This window comes from Nannospalax galili, unplaced genomic scaffold, assembly GCF_000622305.1.
Source record: "Nannospalax galili isolate Female #2095 unplaced genomic scaffold, S.galili_v1.0 scaffold1024, whole genome shotgun sequence".
In the NCBI taxonomy this organism is placed as follows: Eukaryota; Metazoa; Chordata; class Mammalia; order Rodentia; family Spalacidae; genus Nannospalax; species Nannospalax galili.
In genome coordinates, this window is record NW_008351455.1 from 75,788 (window position 1) to 97,475 (window position 21,688).

Genomic DNA, 21,688 nt, shown 5'->3' on the forward strand with positions numbered 1-21,688 from the left:
GTTGATTACCCCTATGTAAAAGTGCCACTACTGCACCAGTAAGAGATGGTTTGCTCTGGCAGTCATTGTGGTTATTAGACATTACAACTGAACTGGATCACTGACTGATTTTCTCTTTAGCAGCTTGCATAGTATCTTCTAGAACTATGAGAGCTAGTCTTCAGGGAAAAGGCTTCCAGGTTGGTTCCAGCTCCATTGTTCCAAGTCCTGTGTCCAAAGTATGTCTTGTCTTCAGCAATAGGGTCTTACCTTCGGGTTCTGGAAGGTAATTAAAGGTTCTGCCAATAGTCTGTGTTATTTTGGGAGTCTCTTGGATTACCCTGACCAACAGCTCAAAGAGAGGTTTCTCCTGTCAGGCACTATGATTCTGGTAGCCTTCAGGTATACACATGCTCTCATGTTCAGATATTGTATATGTATATTTGACGGGGGGGGAATTGAGTCAATATATAGTCCTCTGGCTTTTACATTATAAAAAATTTAAAGCCTATCTCCAAAAGAGGAAGGTGAGGGCAGTGAAAGGGCTCAGCATGTAAAGGTGCTTGCTGTCAAGCCTGATGACCTGAGTTCAATCCCCAGGACCCACATTGTAGAAGGAGAGAACCAGCTCCCAAAAGTTGTCCTCTGACCTCCCCCACATACACACTAATAAATTAATGAAAATTTAATAAAAGTAATTTTTAAAAAGTCTTTCTCATCCTTGATTAGGTTTAATCCTAGGTACTATTTTTAAGCTATTGTGACTAGGACTTTCCCCCCAATTTCTCAATATGTTTGATTTTGGTAAACAGAAAACCCACTGGTTTTCATAAGTTGATTTGGCAGAATTTGGCTCTAAGATTTCTAGCAGCTGAGATAAAAAGATCACACCAAAGTGAGAAAGGAAAGGGAAAGAGGCTTCAAAGGGGAAAGCTACATAGTACCTCAGAGGATGTTCTCTGTATCCTGCTAGCCTGTCAGATGAGTTTATTAGATTGAAGAATTTTCTAGTGGGATCTTTCCAATCTTTTAAGTATAGAATTTATATCAGTTACTTTTCTTTTTGCTCTGACAAAATACCTGACAAAAGCAACTTAAAGAAGGAAGGTTTATTTGGGCTCATGGGTCAAGGCTATAGTCCATTGTGCTAGGGAAGCATGACAGCAGGAGGATGCAGCTAGGACTCCTGGGAAGATCAAGAAGCAGAGGATGGATTATGCTGGTTACTTCTTTTCCTTTGTTTTCAGTCCAGAACCCCAGCCCTTTTAATAGTGCTGCCCACTTTCAGGGTGTTTCTTCCCTCCTCAGTTGAACCCCTTTTCAGACGTGCCCAGAGGTGTGTCTAATAAATGATTCGTATGTGTGTATGCACACATATATTTTTTTTCATGTGTATGTACATGTGTGTGAATGGGGGAATATGTGCATATGTGTGGAGACCAGAGAACAATGTCAGGTATTTCCTCAGCCTTTCTTTACCTTAGTTTTTGAGACAGTCTTATTGAACCTGGAGCTTATCTATTTGGCTAGACAAGCTTGTCTGCAAGTGTGGGAGACAGGCTTGAGCCTAGAGTGGAAGTCCTGATGACAGCCATACAGCAGGCCTGAGGCAATGGCCCAACTGCTGCAGCCACGAGGAATGCCTTATGATTATCGCTCCATTTGGCAAGTCATAGGGCTGACGCTTAAGGCTCGCCACTCCCTAGTCACCACCCCTAGAAATTCCAGGTTGTGGTTTATCTACAGTTTGCAGCACGTGGGCATAACAACATCCATGGTCACATGATTTACTGGAACCAGGACTGCCCATATATGGCATAGTCATTGCACCTTTGTCTGATGCCAGTACCAGCCAGCCAAGGAGAACAGCATCTGAAAGGGGGAGTGAGGATGAAAGAAAAAACCAGAGACAGAGAAAGATACTTGGGAGGACTGTCAGTAGAGGCTGCAGCCCCGGTTTATTTTAGCTCAGCCTTCGTATACAGTAGAACATCAGATGCTTAGCTGAATTAGCATCAACAGCTCTTTTTCCCACCTTTTCCTGAGGGTCAAGGAATGGTAAAATACTTGTTGTGAATTCCACCATTTAACCATCCTCCCTAAAATAACACATTCCTCCTGACTTGGCAGAGCAATTTGGTACTTGTGTGCAAAACACACAAACTCTTCAGTCAAGGCAAAAGATCATAAACAAGCAAGCCTGCCACAGCTCAGTGTACAAAATGGCTGTGTTTATACTGATAGCTCCCAACGGTCTGATTGGTCCCAGATCCAGGGCTGCCCATATATGGCATAGTCGTTGCATCCTTGTCTGATTGGTCCCAGATCCAGGGCTGCCGGTATATGGCATAGTCATTGCATCCTTGTCTGATTGGTCCAGGAACCCTATATAGCTTGTAAATTCCTCAATAAAATAGATCTGTGTCACTGAACCTGGTCTCCTGTGTCTGAACGTGGCTCCACTGACACAGTCTCCTCACCAGCCCCGGGGTCCGGGATCAGGTGGCGGTGGCGACGACCATGAAGGTGGACCAGATGGACGGCCGCGGTGGTGCCCCAGGTTTGAGCACAGAATGCCCTCTTTCTCACCCCTTTTTCACCATGGGTGATCACTTCCATTATCCTTGTGTTCCTGCTATTTTGGCTCGCAGTCTTTGGTTTGGCGTGTCGCTCCTGTCTCCACTGATCGTCTCCTTAAGTGGCTCTTGAGTCCCTTTGGGTACGTCTTGCAGGGCAAGTGACCTCCAAAATGGGGAATCATCATCCAGCTGCCACCGGCCCCCATGCCACAGAATTGGTTTCTCTCCTCAGGAGCAGGTAAATTAAGGTAACAGAAAAGGATGTAGCTAAGGTGCTAGATGAAGTCTTAGCTCTTACCCCTTGATCTACAGAATCCTGCTGCTGGGATCCTGAACAATGGGCTCATGTATTATTTTTAGCAAGAAAAAGGGAGGTCAGAGAGGGACACTCGCAGTTTGGATCATTCTATCCTATTGTAACTGCCATTCTGGCCTCTCTTCGGAGAGTCCCTCCTAACTCCTCTGAGCAAGACAATCTTATTTTAAAGGAGATAGATAAACAAATTCAACAACAGGACACTGGGGACGGCTTACCCCAAGTGTTCTTGACAAAAGTGAAACTACCAGAGCCTTGCTCTGACAAAAAGTATTTAGTGCCGAAGACTCAAAAGAGCAAAAACAATGTTTTGATGACACTCTTAGTAAAAAACAGGAAATTGCCCTGCCCTCGGCCCTGCCATTACAGGGCAATGGCCATATGCCACCATCATATGGTGCCTGCGAGGGAGCCCCTTCCCTAACCCGCCCCCTTGGGGAAGAAGTCTGGAAAACTCTTCCACCACCCTCCCTTTTGTCTGAAATGTGGGGAGACATCCTGCAGTTTTTTCCTATTACCATTTTTCAGGGCCAACAAAATCCAAATATTTGGAATCCTTATTCCCATGACACCTTAAAAAAGCTGCACAAAGTGGCACTTGAGGATGGTATCCTTCTCCCTGGTTCAGTCAACTTCTGGATATAATCAGTCATGCAGCCAATACCCCCTACAATTGGCAGCCATATGGCCCTCATATGCTTGCAAGGCGGTGACTTCCTCTTATGGAAGACCACTTATCAGGATGAATGTAAGCAACAGGCAGACCACAACAGATGTACTAATCTTCAAAACATAGGTTTTGATGCCCTGGTCAAAACCTGAGAAGGTTGTATATTTTACTAGTGTTGGATGGAATGTTCTGTATATGTCTGTTAAGTTCTTTTGATCTGTGGCACATTTTAACTCTGAAGTTTTGAGTTTTTTTCTATCTGCATTATTTATCTATTGATGAGAGTAAGGTATTGAAGTCTGGACTTATCTGTCCCTTTATGTCTTGTGTGTTTGTTTTATGAAATTGACTACCCCAATGTCAGATTTGTATATTCATAATTATTATATCTTCTTGATGGATTGATCCCTTTATTAATGCCTGATGGCCTTCTTTATCTCTTCTTTTGGGCTTGAAGTCTACTTTATCAGATGTATGAACAGCTATGCCATCTTATTTTTGGCTTCTATTTGCTTTGTACATTGACTTCCACACTTTCACTGTGTGTCTTTGCCAGTAGTGTGTTTCTTATTTATAACAAGTAGTTGGATCTCATTTTTTTATTCAGATGCTAGAGCACATCTTTTAATTGGAGAGTGAAGATTATTTATATTTATTTTTCTTTTTAAGAGAGATCTACTAATTACTGTTATTGATTGTTTAACTGGTTGGTTTGGCTATTGCATTTTTTTTCTTTCTGTTCAGTTCATATTGGAGTTTTTCTTGCTTATTGAATTAGACATGATGTATTCTTTTCTAGTTCATCTTTGTTTATTCCTATTATGGAATTTCTTCTTTGCTGTGCTGTCATGATTGGGACTTTTGGGACACTCTGTGTTTAGGATTCTGTTATGTATCTTTTGCTTGTTGGCTTGGTGGCCTGCACTGCTTTAGTTTGTACTTGTCTTGAAATATCTTTATTTCTTCATCAATTTTAAAAGATAATCTTGTTAAATTAGCAATCTTGGCTGACAGTTACTTACTTTCAAGGCCTGAAATACATCGCTTCATGCTTTCCTGGCCAATGTGTCATGGAGAAGTTTCTCTGGTTGTATCTATTTGCTCTTAGATATTTATTCTTTCCCTAGATTTAGAATATTTCAGCTATAATTTTTTTAATAAATTTTCTATAGTTTAATTTTTATCTCAGTTTCTTTATTTATCCTATAGATTCTTAGATTTGGTCTCTTGATCATGTCCCAAGAATTCTTTTTTAGGAATAACTTTCTAATGATTCTTTGAAAATTTCAAAAACTGTGAGTTCGTCTTGCTGCTGTAGACTGAAGACTAGCTGATCTATTGGAATTCATCAGACCTTTAGCACCAGATTGGGACTACTGAGACATCCAGCCTTGTGGACTGAGCAACTATGGATTCTCAGCCTCTCCAGTGTGGTGCAGCCATTGTTGGACTACTCGGACTCTATCCTGTGAGCTAAGCTGATAAATTCCTATACACATATATTCATTCTACTGGTTCTGTTTCTTTGGAGAACCCTGACTGATACACCAGCCTTGTGTTTGTCTTTCTGGGTCTAAGTTACCTCACTTGGGATAATTATTTCCAGTCCATCCATTTACCAGTGAATTTCATAATTTCGTTTTTCTTAACAGCTGGATAGTATCCCATCGTATAAGTGTATCATATTTTACTTATTCATTCATCAGTTGATGGGTATCTAGATTGTTTCCACTTCCTGGTTATTGTGAATAGAACAGCAATGAACATAGATGAGCAGATATCTCTGTAGCAGGATACAGAGTCCTTTGGGTATATGTCCAAGTGTGCTATGGCTGGATCATGTGGCAAATCTATTTCCAGCTTTTTGTGGAACATCCACACTGATTTTCATAATGACTACCCCAGTTTATACTCCCACCAGCAGTGAATAAGTGTTTCTATTTCCCCACATTTTTGTGAGCATTTGTTGTCATTTGTTTTTTTTGAATCTTGGCCATTCTGAGTGGGGTACTCTCAAAGTAGTTATGGTGGTGTGATTAAGAATGTCCTCTATAGGATCCAAGTATTTGAACATTTTATCCCCAGTTGTTGGCACTGTTTTGTGAGGTCTTAGAAGGTGCGGCCATGCTGAAGGAAGCATGTCACTGGGGGCAGGTTTAGAGAATTCGTAAGCCTTGCCGGATCTCCAGTCTCTGTTTCCTGTGCCTGCTTGAAGATGTGAGTGCTCCTTTTTCTGCTCCTGTCACCTCTGCTGCCATGACAGACTCTAATTCCCCTGGAACCAGAAGCTCAAATAAACTCTTCCTTTTAAGTTCCCTTGGTCATGGTGTTTCTAGCACAGCAACAGAAAAGTAATAAATACAGTAGTTTTAATTTGCATTTCTCTGGTGGCTAAAGATGCTGAACATTTAAAACATTTCTCAGCCTTTTGTCTCATCCTTTGAGAACTCTCTGTTAGTTCCTTGCCCCAATTTTTAGTTGAGTTTTTCTGATGTTTGTTTTTTGAATTTTTTAATATATTCTAAATACTAACCTGTCAGCTGCATAGCTGATAAAAATTCTCATTCTGTAAACTGCCTCTTCACTCAAATGATGCTGCCCTTTGCTGTATAGAAATTCCAAGGATTCTTGAAAGTTTAGTCATACTTGTATGCTTGCTTTCTTTATTGATATCTGAATGTAGTATTTCTTCAATCTTCCATCACTAATGTTCTTTCTTTTTTTCTTTGTGACTGTGTTGTGTGTTATATGCATGGTATAAGTATGTGTGTGCCCATCTATGGAGAGGTGTGTATGCCTATGTGTGCACATGTGGAAGTCAGAAGATGACTTTGATTGTCTTCCTCTGTTTCTCTCCACCTTAATCCCCTGAGACAGGGTCTCTCACTGAACCTGAAATTCTCCCTTTCAGTTACCCTGGCTGGCCAGTGAGCCACCAGGGTCTGCCTGTCCCTACCCTGAACACTGGGGTTATAGGTATATATAGCCATGTCTGCCTGCTACATAGATAATAAGCACCCAAACTCAGGTCTTCAATCTTCACAGCATGTGCTCTTACCCACTGAGGCATCTTTTTCATCTACTAATATTCTTTCTTATGCTTAATCTAATCTTTCACTCATGCTTTCTTTTTATTTGATCATTCATCAGTATTCATTGATCATTTTTTAAAGTAGACTTTTGAATTCTTAGTCTGACATTTAAACCATGTCATATCCTTGGACTTGATAATTGAGGAGTTATGACCTTTTCAAGGTATCATCCTCCTTTTACATGTTTTTTGTAGTTCTGTGTTACAATTTCCTCATCTTTAGCTTGCATGTCTATTTGTATTTTATTTGGGGATCTTCTTATTGAGGAGCCTACTCTTAAGGACTTAACTCTCAATAAACAAACTTACAATGAATAAACCACTGTAAGAGGAAAAACTCTAAACACAATATGGAAATAAACTAAAAATTGATATACTACCAAAAACAGAACATAGAGAAAGTAATGTGAATATATTCGAAAGTTAAAGCCCATTTATGGCAAAAGCAGAGATAGTAAATTAATGTCATAAAGAAAGAGGACGGGGCTGGCAAGATGGCTCAGTTGGAAAGGCACTTGCCATGCACACCTAATCACCTGGGTTCAATCCCTAGAACCCATGTATAAATGGAGGGAGAAAACTGACTCCACAAAGTTGTCCTCTAACTCCATATTTGTGCTGTGGCATGTGTGTACACACGCACACATCATATATACACACAATAATAATTTTTTAAAGGGAACAAGAAAAATGGGGGGGAAGAAAGATACAACATTAAATAAAATTTTTAAAAATAGAGAAGAATGCTGGGCATGGTGGTGCACGCCTTTAATCCCAGCACTCGGGAGGCAGAGACAGGCGGATCCTCTGTGAGTTCGAGGCCAGCCTGTTCTACAGAGTGAGTTCCAGGACAGCTGGGGCTACAGGGAGACCCTGTCTCAAAAAGACCAAAAAGAAAAAGAGAAGACTGTTACCAAGACGGAGAGAAAAGACCAAGATATTAAAACAATCTGCACAATAAAGAAAAAATATAAACAAAATTAAAGAAGAGATCTAAAAAGTAAAGACAAAAATCTTTACAAAGTCAAAAATACTACTAAAACTTTTTAAAAATTTTTATTATTTTTATTTTATGTGTATGAGTGTGTTGCCTGCATGTATGTAAGTGCACCCATGTTGTGCCCTGCCCATGGAGGTCAGGAGAGGGCATCGGATCCCCTGGAACTGGAGTTATGGGTGGTTGTTAGCTGCCACGTGGGTGCTGGGAATCTGAAAGAGCAGCCAGTGCTCTTATCCACTAAGCCATCTCTCCAGTCCCAAAACTGTGTTTTTTAAAAGGAGGAACACAAGTGGTAAAATAAAAGATGAAGTACCGGAACAGCTTCTTTCTGGATCCTCCAAAATAATCTACTAGGCAGAGGGAAGCAGTCAGTTGGAGCTGAAGTCTCTTGTCTTTCTTTCCTATCATTTAGGCTGGTGCTGAACCTGGACTAGTCAAATGTCACATGTTAGACAGAACTGTCTTCCCTCTAGGAGCTTCCCTCCCATGTGTACCAGATCCTATGCTGACCACCCTTAGCTTTGCAGTTCAGTCCCCAGCAGATGCTCGCATGCTCCCAAGACTCCTCAATTCCTATATATGCTGGGTGGCTAATGCTCTAGACAATAGATGACTCTTGTGTGTGTTGGGGAATGGATAAAGCAAACAGAGCACTGAGATCTGGCGTGACAGTCTCTGCTTTCAACACCCTATTGAGCATTAAAATACCCAGCTGGAGGGATAAGGTTACAGAAGTCCAGAACTCCACTGAACTTCAGTCGTCAGTGCCACCAACAGTGAACCCCACTGCAGAAAGATGACGGCAGGATTTCAGTCTGCCTGTTGACAGCAGGCTCAGAGCTGTAAGACTCTGCAGTTATCCTCAGGTGACAGGATGAAATCCTAGCAACCAAGGCAGGGCAACCACTCACTGTCCCTTCCTCTGTCCAAGTGGAGCCTCCTGTCACTTAAACTTCTCTCCAGGCTGAACTGATTCTTTTTATCGGGCTCTGAGGGTAACTCAGTCTTAAACCACAGTTTCCTTCTCAAGATGGTGCCTAGCCACAGCCTCTGATGTCTGAAGAGAGACAAAATAAAGTCACTATCTCACCAGATGCCCCCCATGGATTAGAGACTTCCGAGAACTGTGGGCTTGTCCTGTGGTTACGACTGTGAGTTTGTTTTAGCAGACCCTGATGGCCTTCCCTTTTGGATGAGGCTTCTGGTTCCCCTGCCTCTGCCAGGGAGCCAGGCTGGAGGCATGTGCTACCTCTTCTCCAAGTCAGCAGTATTCTCTATGGTTCCCCTGGTCTATCACTCCCTTTCTGATTTCCCATGATTTTCCAATCTTTTTTTTTTTTTTCCATTGGCATGGAACTGCTCCTTGTCCTGACTGTTCTTATTTGCCCAGTGTCACTGAGGCAACTTGTAATCTTAGTCTGAAACTGTTAACAGTTTTAAAGTGTTTAAAGCGTACTCTTTTGTGCCTATGTTTTCATGGTATTGACTTACATATTAGGTTTGCCCATGTTTATACACACAGATTTTTTTTGTAGAATGTTGTGATAAGCAGCAGAAGGTGGACTTTATTTTTACAAGTGAATAAACATTTAGTTATACTTCTCAAGTTTGTTTTCTAAATTTCCACACCTTATTACAATCACTGACTTATTATGGTTTAAAGAGTTAAGTATTATTTCTTTTTTCCTACCAAGATGAAATCCATTCTTGAAAAAAATGAGGAGGCACTGTCTCAAGCAGTAAAGTGTCGAGATGCAGCCCTGAAAGAAAGCCAGAAGTTAAAAGGGGACCTGGAGGCTTTGGAGGACAAGGAAAACAAGAAGGTAAGGCATCCTTTCTGAAAATGTCACTAACACTTACAAAATCTTTCACAGGTCACATTCCTGAACTCTGTGTTCCCATTCATGAAAAGGAGTGATCAGTGAAAGATTAGTAATTGTTGTCAGCTGTGTTATCTTACTGTACTAAAAAGCATCATGAGTTTTCCTCCTATCCAGCAGCATCACTGTGCTGGTTGACCATCCCATGTACACTGTACCCACCCTTCCTAGACACTAGCAGTTCTCTATTGAGATCAGTATTTCAACCACATTTAAGTGAGCATATTTGTATGCCTAAATTAGTTTGTTTTGTTTTATTTTTGTTTTTAGAGGGAAAGGGGTTTATTTGAGCTCACAATTCCAGGTTCCATCATTGTGAGGAAATCACACTAACAGGATCTTGAGACAGCTGGTTATGTATGTCACATCCACAAAAGCACCTCCTCCACTCTTAAACAGTCCATGATCCCCACCCCCCCACCCCCAGGGAATGCTGCCACCCACAATAGGCAGGTCTTCCCACTTCTGCTAAGAGAATCAAGATACTCCCCAACAAATATGCCTGCAGGCTAACCCAATCTACATAATCCCTCATTCAGACATTCCAAGGGATTCTAGATTACGTCAAGTGATAGTCAAAAGTATCACAGCTGGTAAAGGCACTTGCCACTAAGCCTGACAACCTGAGTTTGATTCCTGAAAAGCATACAGTGGAAAGAGAGCACCAACTCTTAAGCCCAACTCCCAGCACTGCTCACAACAAACAGACCACCTTAACAAGAACAACTCTAAACTGAACATGATACAGAAATACACTGAAAAGTGATACAACACCAAGAACAGAACATGACAGAAGTAATGTGAGTATACTATGAAGTTAAAAATCATTTATGATGAAATAATTGGAGAGATGGCTCGGTGGTTAAGTGCACTGGCTGTTCTTCCAGAGGACCCAGATTCAGTTCTCAGCACCCACATGGCAGTTAACAACTGTTCATAATTCTAGTTCCAGGGGATCTGGTGCCCTCTTCTGGACTCCATGAGCATTACATGACACAGTTACTCTTGGCATACATGCAGGCACAACACTCGTACTATTAAAATACTATATACACATAAAAACGAATAAGTAATTTTTAAATTATTTATGGTAAAAGTACAAAAAGTAAATGAATGTCATAAAGAAAGGGGATGGACTGGCAAGATGGCTCAGCAGTAAAGTCACTTGATACTTAAGCCTAATAGCCTGAGTTTGATCCCCAGAACCCATGTAGAAGCAGAAGGAGGTAACTGACTCCACAAAGTCCTCTGACCTCCACATATGTACTGTGGCATGTGCCCCCACCCTTAAATAAATAAATTACTGTAAAAAAAAAAAAAGAGGGGGTCTTGTATGTATATGTGGGCTCAAACTATTTACCTCTGCTTGTAAGTACCTCTGCTGTAGTGTATTAAGATTGCAGGTATATGCCACCATACCCATCTCAATCCTGTTCTTTTTAAATTACCCAGGCTGTAGCTGTTAGGGTCCGTGACTCGATGGGTCCCTTCCAGGTAACAAATACACGGGATTGGAGATGTAAAAATCAAGCAGAGTCTTTACTTTCCAGCTAGCTGGGGTTGACCGGCTTCCCAAGACATGCAAGTCTGGTCAGAACGATCGACCCCCATTCAGTTTCAGATACAGATTATATAGGCCCACATAGTCATTATACAAAAAGCATTCCTCAGCAGACACTTTGATCAAACATCTTCTAAAAGCTATAGTTTTGGTTAAACATCTTTTCCAGGAAGGCTAGATCTGGTGTAAGCCTGGTGCAACTTCCTTCTCTTTGTTCCTTATCGGTTATCTGGTATGTGCAAACAGGCCTACAGGACACATTGTAAATCAACTGAGTCTGGGGTCCAGGGTCCAGGAAGGAGGTTTACAGCACTTCAATTCTTAGCATTTCAACTAGGTTAATCATCCATGTGTGGTAGATACAATCAGGCAGAACAGGCAAGCTTAGCAAGTAAATCTAAATCAACATTTTAAACAGAGTTTTCTATCAAAATGCAGAGTTCTTACAGCATTCATCAAGGTATTTCATTTTTTTTTCCCCAACAGTAGCATTCTTTTATAGCAGAAAGCAGTCCAAGACATTCAAGAAGGCCTTGGTGCAAACAAGTATCAAAACCAATGCTTTCACACAACAGGTACTTAGTGGATGATGAGGATGGGGCAGTAAAGGTCTTTAAGGCTAGGCAGGGAAGTAAAGGCTTAGACAGATTCTGTGCCTGCTACCCTCAGTAGAATGACTGTTCTGTGATCAGTTTGACATTGGGGAGTCAGAAATTAAAGTTAGGCTGTCTGCCACACACAGATGCTCGCACAACAGTATATTGCTTTGCAACCATCCTAGGCATTCAAGAATCCTGAGACTGTTTCTATTTCTACCTCTTTCTTTTTTTGGTCTTTTTGAGACAGGGTCTCCCTGTAGTGGGGCTGGCTTGGAACTTACTATGTAGACCACCAGGCTGGCCTTGAACTCACAGAAGATCTGTCTGCCTCTGCCTCCCAAGTGAGGCGTGCACCACACCTGACTTTAAATACCTGTTTTTTACTTCATAATAAGAGATTTTCTTTCTGTGCTCAAATGACATGTTTCTCTCTCTCTCTCTCTCTCTCTCTCTCTCTCTCTCTCTCTCTCTCTCTCTGTATGTGTGTGAGGTGCATGCACATGGGTGTATGCATATGTGTGCTTGTACATATGGAGGCCCAAGGTTGATTTCAAGAATCATTCTTGATCACTCTTCTGCCTTATTCATTGAGGCCAGCTCTCTCAATCAAGCCCAGAGCTCAATGATATGGCTAGTCTTACTAGCCAACTTGCTTTAAGGATTCCCTCTCTCTGCCTACCAAGGCTAGAATAACAGACCAGCCACCACAACCACTTAGCAATTATGTGGGCTTCTGGGGATCCAAACTCTAGTCCTCATGTTTGCATGGCAAGTACTTTAACCACTGAGCCATTTCTGCTCTGTCTTCCAGTTCCAGACTCCTTGCTGCAAATGACAGAATTTCATTATTTTTATGTCTGAATAATATTCTATTGTGTTTATATACCATATTTTCTTTATCCATCTCTCTACTTTCTCTACATTTCTTTATTCATCTCTCTATTTCTCAAATTTCTTTTCTTTTTTTAATTATTATTATTTTTTATGTGTATGCGTGTATTGCCTACATGTAGGTAAGTGCACCCGTGTCACACAATGCCTGCGGAGGACAGAATAGGCTGTCGGATCCTCTGGAACTGGAGTTATGGACAGTTGTTCATTGCCATGTGGGTGCTGGGATTTGAACCCAGGTCTTCTGTAAGAACAACCAGTATTCTTAACCACTGAGCCATCTCTCCAGCCCTTGAATTTCTTTCATTAAAAAAAATTTAATTGCACTGAATTATTTGTATGTGTGTATATGTATGTATGTGGGTGCCACAGTGTATATCTGGAGGTCAGAGGATAACATGCACAGGTCATTTCTCTCCTGCTACCATGTGGGTCCTGGAGATTGAACTCTGGTCATCAGGCTTGATGGCAGGTGCCTTTACCCACTGAACCAGCTTTCAGGCCCCTCTCTAATTTCTTCTCAGCCAGTGCTAAATTTTGGCTCTTTGAAGAGGGAGACCTCTAAGCTGCATTATTCTTCTGCTACTTCTACCTTTTCCTGCAGTCTTTATTCCTCAGATAACTTCAGGTGTGCTGTCTCCTGAGCCCAACAGAAGACAGCTGAGGGTACAACCTGAGATCACCTCTGAACCAAGGATTTGTTGACACCCGTATTTCCAGTTCATTGTGAGGTGTGTTGTGGCAGTAGTTGTGAAGCTGCCACATTTCCCATGGACACTGGGGCCTGCTTTTCTTTTTCTCAAAGCACAGTAACTTAAGAAACAAAAGCGAAATAGGTTTTCCTCTTCACACTTTCTTCTTTTGCCTTGTTTCATTTTCCTCTAGGTGGGAAACTTTCAGCAACAGTTAGCAGAGGCTAAAGAAGACAACTGCAAAGTCACAATAATGTTGGAAAATGTGCTGGCTTCTCACAATAAGATGCAAGAAGCTCTGGAGAAAGTGCAGATAGAGCTTGGGCGAAGGGATTCAGAGATTGCAGGCCTCAAGAAAGAAAGGTACCACACTTTTCTTTCTGCCCTTGGTGTTGCTACACTGTACTAAGTACATGTCTGGAGTACATGTCTCCAGAGAAGATGAAGTCTCTTGATATCTCTTTCTTACTTTGTGAAGAACTATTGAAATGTTGTTGAAAGAACTAGCAGGTTGGGAAAGCTGCAATTAGAAATATTTATAAAAAGTCAAAGTTGCCCTATTTATAGTGGTTCAAAGAAGAATGTGTCCTTGAAATTCATGTGCTACTCTACTTTGTTACTCCTGCTGCTTTTGCACCCTTTAAGCCGAATTCTGCTCTTAGTCCAATAGCATAATAATTGCCAAGATAATAGAAGCTGGGATGGGTGTCTACCCTGGTGGTAGAGAATTTGCATAGCATGTACTAGACCCCAGTTCAGTCCCTAGCATCACATACATATCTCATACATACACACACACACACACACACACACACACACACACACACACACACACCCCAGAAGAACTTATGCTAAACTGTCAAACTGTCATCACACACACACACACACACACACACACACACACACACACACACACACACACACACACACACACACACACACACACACACACACACACACACACACACACACACACACACACACACACACACACACACACACACACACACACACACACACACACACACACACACACACACACACACACACACACACACACACACACACACACACACACACACACACACACACACACACACACACACACAATCTCATACATACACACACACACACACACACACACACACACACACACACACACAAAAATCAATCAAGCATAAAGCTAAGTGACTATTCATGTATTACTATATTATTTCAAGATTAATAACTCCTTTAGGTTAATCATTCTGAGAATTACTTCTAGCTATGTCTTACTAGCAAACTTCATTGAATGTTTCAAAATTTCCATAAAATATTCTTTTAGGTTAAAGAACCTAACCTAGCCATCTGAGGTTAATAGTGCCTCTGAAATATATTATGTATATTACTAGTACACATTGCTTCTATGTTACGAGAAAACAAGTGAATTTTATTTTGTTCACTCTGTTTTTTACTTTTGCTTATTATGAAAATATTATAGTACCTATAATTTTTTAAAAACCAAGAAAATGATATATAAAACTTTGTTTGCTTTTCACAATAAAAGTTTAAGTAGCTATTACATTTAATAAAAATCTCAACAGCAGGTCAACCTTATAGAAGTGATCTTTAATTAGTGATACATTATACTGAATTGTTATTATTAAACTAAGTCAGAAATGTATATTAATTGCCTAACATGTTATGCCCAATTGAATCATATATTGGGGAAGTTTTTTAATTCCTCAGGAACCTTGGTTTCTTACCCTAAGGATGAAGCTATAATTGTCATCCATCAACTCTTTGATATTTTGAACATGTATAACTACTACTAATTGTGCAATCCAAACTTCTCACAGAAGTGTCCTGGAGCTCCCCAGTAAAATCGTCCTGTATTCTCCTCTTCAGCCACGTCTTATGCTTTCTATTTTCAGGTCTCTAAATCAGCAAAGAGTGCAGAAGCTTGAGGCCGAAGTGGACCAGTGGCAGGCCAGAATGCTTATTGTGCAGGCACAGCACAGCAGTGAGGTAGAGGCCAGGGCTGTGGATAACAGGCATATCTTTTTAATTTATTGGGAAATTTCTATTTTAGAAAAATGAAATGAAATACCTGAGAAAGTTCCTTTTTGTTCAAGTGAGAGAGTCTTGGCCAATGACATTGCTATAAATAGAATATAGACCTGTGGTCTTTATGAGCCACTGACTGGCAGAATTATGGCTCATTTTTTGTCTTATGTTGTCTTCATTTTTTTCGTTTGTTAAATGAAATGATTTCAGAAATTAAGTAGCTTAGAAAAATAACATCATCTCAAAGGTAGCTAGTGATCCTACTGAGTGAGGAGATGTGACTGTGGCTTGTATGCGTCCACAGTGAATATGCATCCACACATGTGCACATATGATACCATAAATAAGCCCTTTAAACATTTATTAATTTACTTATTTATTTATAGAAGCATATACATGCCACAGGCACATATGTGGAAGTCAGAAGACAACCTGCCCTCCTTCCATCAGGGGATCAGGGTGATAGCTGGCTGGGGCGTTCCTATTTGGGGTCTCCTCTTCATCTCTTCCTCATTCATCATCAAGCCACTTCTTTATATGAAGGTTAAGCCAAAATGTAAAGAAACTGGTTACATAGTAGCCTTCCCTTGCCTTCTAAGAGTCTCTTAAGCCTGTTATAAATTATGCATGTGTGTGTACATTGCGTGTGTGTGTATGTGTGTGTGTGTGTGTGTGTGTGTTGGGTTTTTTGGCTTTTTTACCTAGGCATCTAGAATGCTTGTTCCAGCTAATAATTTCAAGGGCACTTGTTGATACAATATAAGGAATAAACACACAGTGTCTCACTGGTTACAGTCGAATTGTAGGCTCTCTTCTCTCTTTCAGATGGAGCCACTACAGAAATCTCTAGATATAACTAGAGAAGACAACAGGAAACTGGCCATGAACCTAGAGCAAGCTCTCCAGACAAATGGTCATCTTCAGTCTAAGCTAGACCATGTCCAAGAAAAACTGAAAAGCAGAGAACTTGAGCGACAGAATTTGGAAACCTTCAAGTAAGGGCAGTACATTCTCAGTGAAATTGGGCAAAATCTCAGGAGTGTGTCCCACTCTTCACATAAGCTAATAAAGCCTTTCTCTTACCTGAGCTAATGCTCCTAGCCCAACCATGGTAAGCAACCTGACACAGCTGAACAGCAGCAGGTGATAGCTGGCTGGGGTGTGCCTATTTGGGGTCTCCTCAGCTCTTCTTCATTCATCATCAAGCCATTTCTTTATATGAAGGCTAACCCAAAATTTAAAGAAACTGGTTGCAAGGGACACTCGTATGTTTCTGCCAAGCTTATTTCATCCTTTAAAAGCATGCTTTGAGCCTGCTAGGGGGCATGCACGTATAATCCCAGCATTTGGAAGGCTGAGGCAGGAAGATGATGAGTGCAAAGCCAGCCTGGGCTATATAGTGAGACCCTATCTCAATAAAACCAAATAAAGGACAGGGAAATGGCTCAGTATGTAAAGGTACTTGTATAGGCCTGATGACATGAGTTCAACCCAGATCCCACAAAGTGGCAGGAAAGAACTGGTTCCCAAGATTTGTCCTTTGACCTAGACAGACAGATGATTGATAGATAGATAGATAGATAGATAGATAGATAGATAGATAGATAGATAGATAGATAGATAGATAAACTTAGGAAACCCAAGATTAGTCAAGGACACCTGTGATCCCAGTACTTGGGAGGTAGAAGCAGAGGAACAGGAATGCAAGGTCATCCTTGGCTACTTAGCCAGTTTCTGGAGAGCCTGAGCTATGTAGGATCCTGGCTAAAAGAAACATTTTAATGAGTTGTGAATTTTGTTTTTTTTTTTTTTAAAGTGGGTTTTAATTAAAATAAAACACCTAGGAAAGAACTGGTTCCCAAGATTTGTCCGTTGTCCTAGACAGACAGATAAATGATAGATAGATAGATAGATAGATAGATAGATAGATAGATAGATAGATAGATAGATAGATAGATAGATAAATAGATAAACTTAGGAAACCCAAGATTAGTCAAGGAATAAACAGCAGTTGAGTTTGACAAGTCTATCCAGGAACAGAATGACTACATCCAGGCAGATGATAAGATATTGCTTATTTTCAGTTTTCACCTGAGATTAGTTACATCAAATCATCAAGTTCAGGTCAAGCCACTAAAGTTTTCTCATAAACTATAGGTAGGTAAACATAACTTAGATAATAATATCATATCATGAAAGTTTATGCCAAAGGGAAATGTAGTGTACATGTAGATCTTTATTCTTGTCAGTGATTGTATGTGTTGACATAGGATCAAGGTATAAGCTAAGGCAGAGCAGGCATTTTTGATATATGAACTCTGTGGAAACTTTATACTCTGGTCAAATGTTACTGCCTCAAGACACCAGTATTGGCTAAAACAATATTATGTTTATATAGTATCTGGCAGAATCATTAAAAAAAAATAAAAAATCAGTGAAATTGCTATAATTTACATAGTAAGTCATTCCAAACCCTGAATATTCTGAAATTTCTTCAAGTAGCCATAAAAATTTAGTCCCTCTCACTATGGCTAAAATGATTATAGTAAGGTCATTTATAGGAAAAGCTTTTAGCTTATGTTTTCATCAAAGATGAATCATCCTTCACTTGTGAACCTCTTGAAAGAGCAGAATTTGTGCTAATCTGTGTATGTGCGTAGGAAGAAAGGGCAAGCTTGGGAGATTGTTTTAGACATGTTGGTTTTGGGGTAGAATTAAAAGATTTAGAAATATAGGGCTAGTTCTGAATAGGTCAAAAGTTGGAATTCTTCTTTTCAAAGATGAGAACTAATGTCTTGACCGTGAGTTAGTCTTCTATCGGGAAAGAATAAGATAGAACCAAGATCAGAACTTGGTGATCAGCTACATTTCAGAGAGAAGGAATGGAGGCCAGAGAAGGAGCACTTAGGGGGTTAGTAAAGAATTTGGATGGTATAGTGTCACCAAAGAAGGAGCAAGAGACTCAGGTGCTGCTTATTGAAGAGCAAGAGGCCAGAGAAGGAGACAGGGAACTCTGCAACTGCTGTCTCCTGAGCATCCTCCAGATGGCCAACTTCTGTAGATCTGAAAGAGTCCAAAAAATAAGATCTAGATCTGGTCTCCAAAACTAACAGAAGTGAAAATCAGCTGCTGAGGAAAGGCAGGCAAGGAGGACAGTGGTGAAGATGAAGATCAGCCCAATGGCACTCCGTGAACAAAAGCCATTCTGCTGCTGGCTTTCTTGTGCCTAGGACGAAAGGAACTAGATTCTGATTAGAGGGTATAGACTAGAGTTCCGCTGAGCCCTGAAAAAAACAAGGGAACAAAAGTGAAGGGTTGTCATTGAAATTGATCTCAGGAGAACACAGCTTACTATGAAACTAGAAAAGTGTAGTGGTCCGATTCCTCAGAAGAAAAAGCAAGGTGAGCAAGGTCTAGAGACCTTTGTACCACAATGCATATAATTAGCAGCACTGTAGTGTGTATAGAGATGACTATCAAAATAGTTGTTACACGAAGTGTTCCTGTCACAATAAAAAGAATTGAAGCCAATATGATCTACACAAGGTGGCAGCAGAAATGGAAGCCTGAAGGAAGAAAGGAGACTAATCAAGGGCTAGTAAGATGACTCAGTGGGTAAAGGTGATTGCAACCAACCTTGAGGACTTAACTTTGATCCCAAGGGCCCACGTGGTGGAAGAAAGAGAACTGATTCCTGAAAGTTCAGTTTTCTTTCTACACACACACACACACACACACACACACACACACTAATGATAAAGTTATTTATTCTATACTATCGTTTTATTACACAGAAAAATGCTGCACAAAGTATTAAGCCCAAGATACAGAACTAAATTTCATTTGAGATTAGTTAAAATTTAGAATCTTGCGTTTAAATGATGATAGCAGCTAACACCATATGTTCATTATGCTAAATACTCCCTTCTTAAAACCAGCTAGGATACGTGATGGTAGACACTTCATTATTCCAACTTTGCAGATAAGGAAATGGGCATGGAAAGATGGCCTGACATACCCAAGGCCAGATACCATCTTGTTGGAATTTGATTTGGATTCAGGGAGCAGCAGAATGACTAAAGCCCATAATCTTAATCACTGCTATAATAAGCAAAATAATGTAATGGCAGTTTAGAAAGTTATAAAGAAAATTACAATACAATATATACTATACAAATAATAGTTTGCCTTCATATATATATATATATAATTTCTATATATATATATGAACATTTTTGGTCCACTTTTTCAGATTGAGATGGGTACAGTGTAGAAGAAGTGTGGGGATGTGATAAATAATAAAATATAATTATCTCTCCAGTGACTTCAGATTCTTCTAGCACTTTATGTGGTGCTGTTAGGAAAGGTGTCAGTGGGGCTGGGGAGATGGCTCAATGGGTAAAATATCTGCCACAGAACCTGACAACATGAGAGCCACCTCCTGCAGAGAGAGAGAGAGAGAGAGAGAGAGAGAGAGAGAGAGAGAGAGAGAGAGAGTGTTTATGAAACGAGAAATGTAATTAAAAAGAAAAGGTATCAGTGGATTTTCAGAGATGATGTACCAGAGTTCATTACTGTGTTCCTGTGTGAGGCCAGGAGATATGAGAGGGGTGGGGTTATAGTTACCACCTTCAGGTCTCATGACAGGTGGAACCAGAGCTGCCAAGTGAACTTTGCCGAATCTCTTAGCACAGGCTTATTTAGAGACACAGGAAACAGAGTGTAATCCAAATAAACATAAACTGCTCAGGAGAGAGGGAAAGAATGTTCAGGGCAAGCTAGGCTCCTCCTAGTCTTTGGGAAATATGGTGCTACAGCGCACAGAATAGTCACATGCTGAGGCATTGTCATCTCCAACAGATTCTTAAAGCAGAAGAGGTCCTTTGCTTAAATCCACTGGTGCTTAATCTTTTCCCCTTTTCTTGTAGGAGTCAAAAGCTAAAGCCTCATACCCACACAAGGCATTTTGCAGATCATTTCAGAAAAGTTAAGCATTTTCAGAAGCCTATCATAGATCTTGACCAATGAACCCAAACTAAGAATTCTAATCAGATATAAGGCTCTCACTTTAAAGATAAGGAAACAATATAATTAGTAGTTAAAACCTACAGAGTAAATATTAGCTAAATCAAAAGACATAACCAAACAAAAATAACCATCTCTTATACATGGCTATGCCCTCTAATGTCTTTCCTAATGCTTTTTACGCCTTTGGTTGAATCTCTTCATACAGAATGAATTTTTAGATTCATGCTAGAGGTAAATGCACCCCTTTTTTCTTGGTACTGAGCTATAGCTTATGAACCAGCTGATGATTGATCTGCTGCTCCTTGATAATCATACATCTTTTAGAAATACACATTCTCCTGAAACTCTTTTTTGACTCTTAAGATGATTTCTGAAGTGATTTTGTCATGTTTCTTTCAAAACAGAGAACGGATGGCTGAGGAATCCAAAGTAGAAGCAGAATTGCATGCTGGCCGCATAGAAGCTCTAAGAAAGCAATTTCAAACTGAGAGAGAAACTTTGAAGAAAGCAGCACAGCGGGAAGTCTCTGAGGTATGGAGCCAAGTGACAGGGCCCTCTCTAAATGCCTCTAAAGAGGATCAGCAGCAGTTGCAGAGAATGTCTGCAGTTGTTCCTTAGCCTTCAGCAGGCCAGATGTAACATAGCCATCTGGGTTTGCAAAGCAGCACTTACAAGACAGTTTCTGATAAACAGTTCTCTGCCAGGCAAAGGAGTACCTTAGGAAGAGCCTTTCTATCAGAGTGAGAACTGAGTGGACCGAGGCATGAGAAGACTGCCATCTGACAGATCCAATCAGTCTCCTCATATACTGTGTATCTACTGCTCTGGAGAGGCACACAGAACAACAGTAGAAGGACTGGGGATGTAGCTCAGTTGGTAGAAGGCTTGCCTAGCATGCACAATGCCCTGGATTCAATCCCCAGCACCACATAAACCAGACATGGTGGTACATACCTGTAGCCCCAGCATCTGGGAGATGGAAATAGGAGGATCAGAAGTTCAAAGTCATACTCAGCTATGTATCAAGTGACCTAAACAGTGTCATGTTTGCTTGAATCCACTGGTGCTTAATCAAGGAAGCCTACGCTACATGAGACCCTATCTAAAACAAAACAAAACAACAAAGATGTGGCACTCGCCTGATGTGGTGGTACATGTAGATGTGTGGGCTCTCTCCCTTTCCTCATGGGTTGTTGGCCACCGGTCCACAAGGACAAAGGGAGCAGAAGCGATGAACAGGGTCAGGATGGCCAGTGAGCACTGATAGAAGAAAGCCCTTTCCAGGGAGGCAGGTTCAGTGATACAAACAGCTCCAGACTCAGTGAAATAGCTCCAGATTCAGTGAAACAGCTCCAG

The 21,688-nt window shown here is 40.7% G+C and overlaps 1 protein-coding gene across 1 annotated transcript in view; it reads left to right on the forward strand.

Annotated features, from left to right (window-relative positions):
• The window catches only part of LOC103746180 (coiled-coil domain-containing protein 150), a 35,048-nt gene that overhangs the window by 6,166 nt on the left and 7,194 nt on the right, over window positions 1–21,688 (forward strand). The window contains 5 exon segments of the mRNA XM_029553619.1: window positions 9,330–9,458; window positions 13,452–13,621; window positions 15,172–15,265; window positions 16,130–16,299; window positions 20,737–20,863. Of these exon segments, the coding sequence (XP_029409479.1) occupies window positions 9,330–9,458; window positions 13,452–13,621; window positions 15,172–15,265; window positions 16,130–16,299; window positions 20,737–20,863 (690 nt within the window).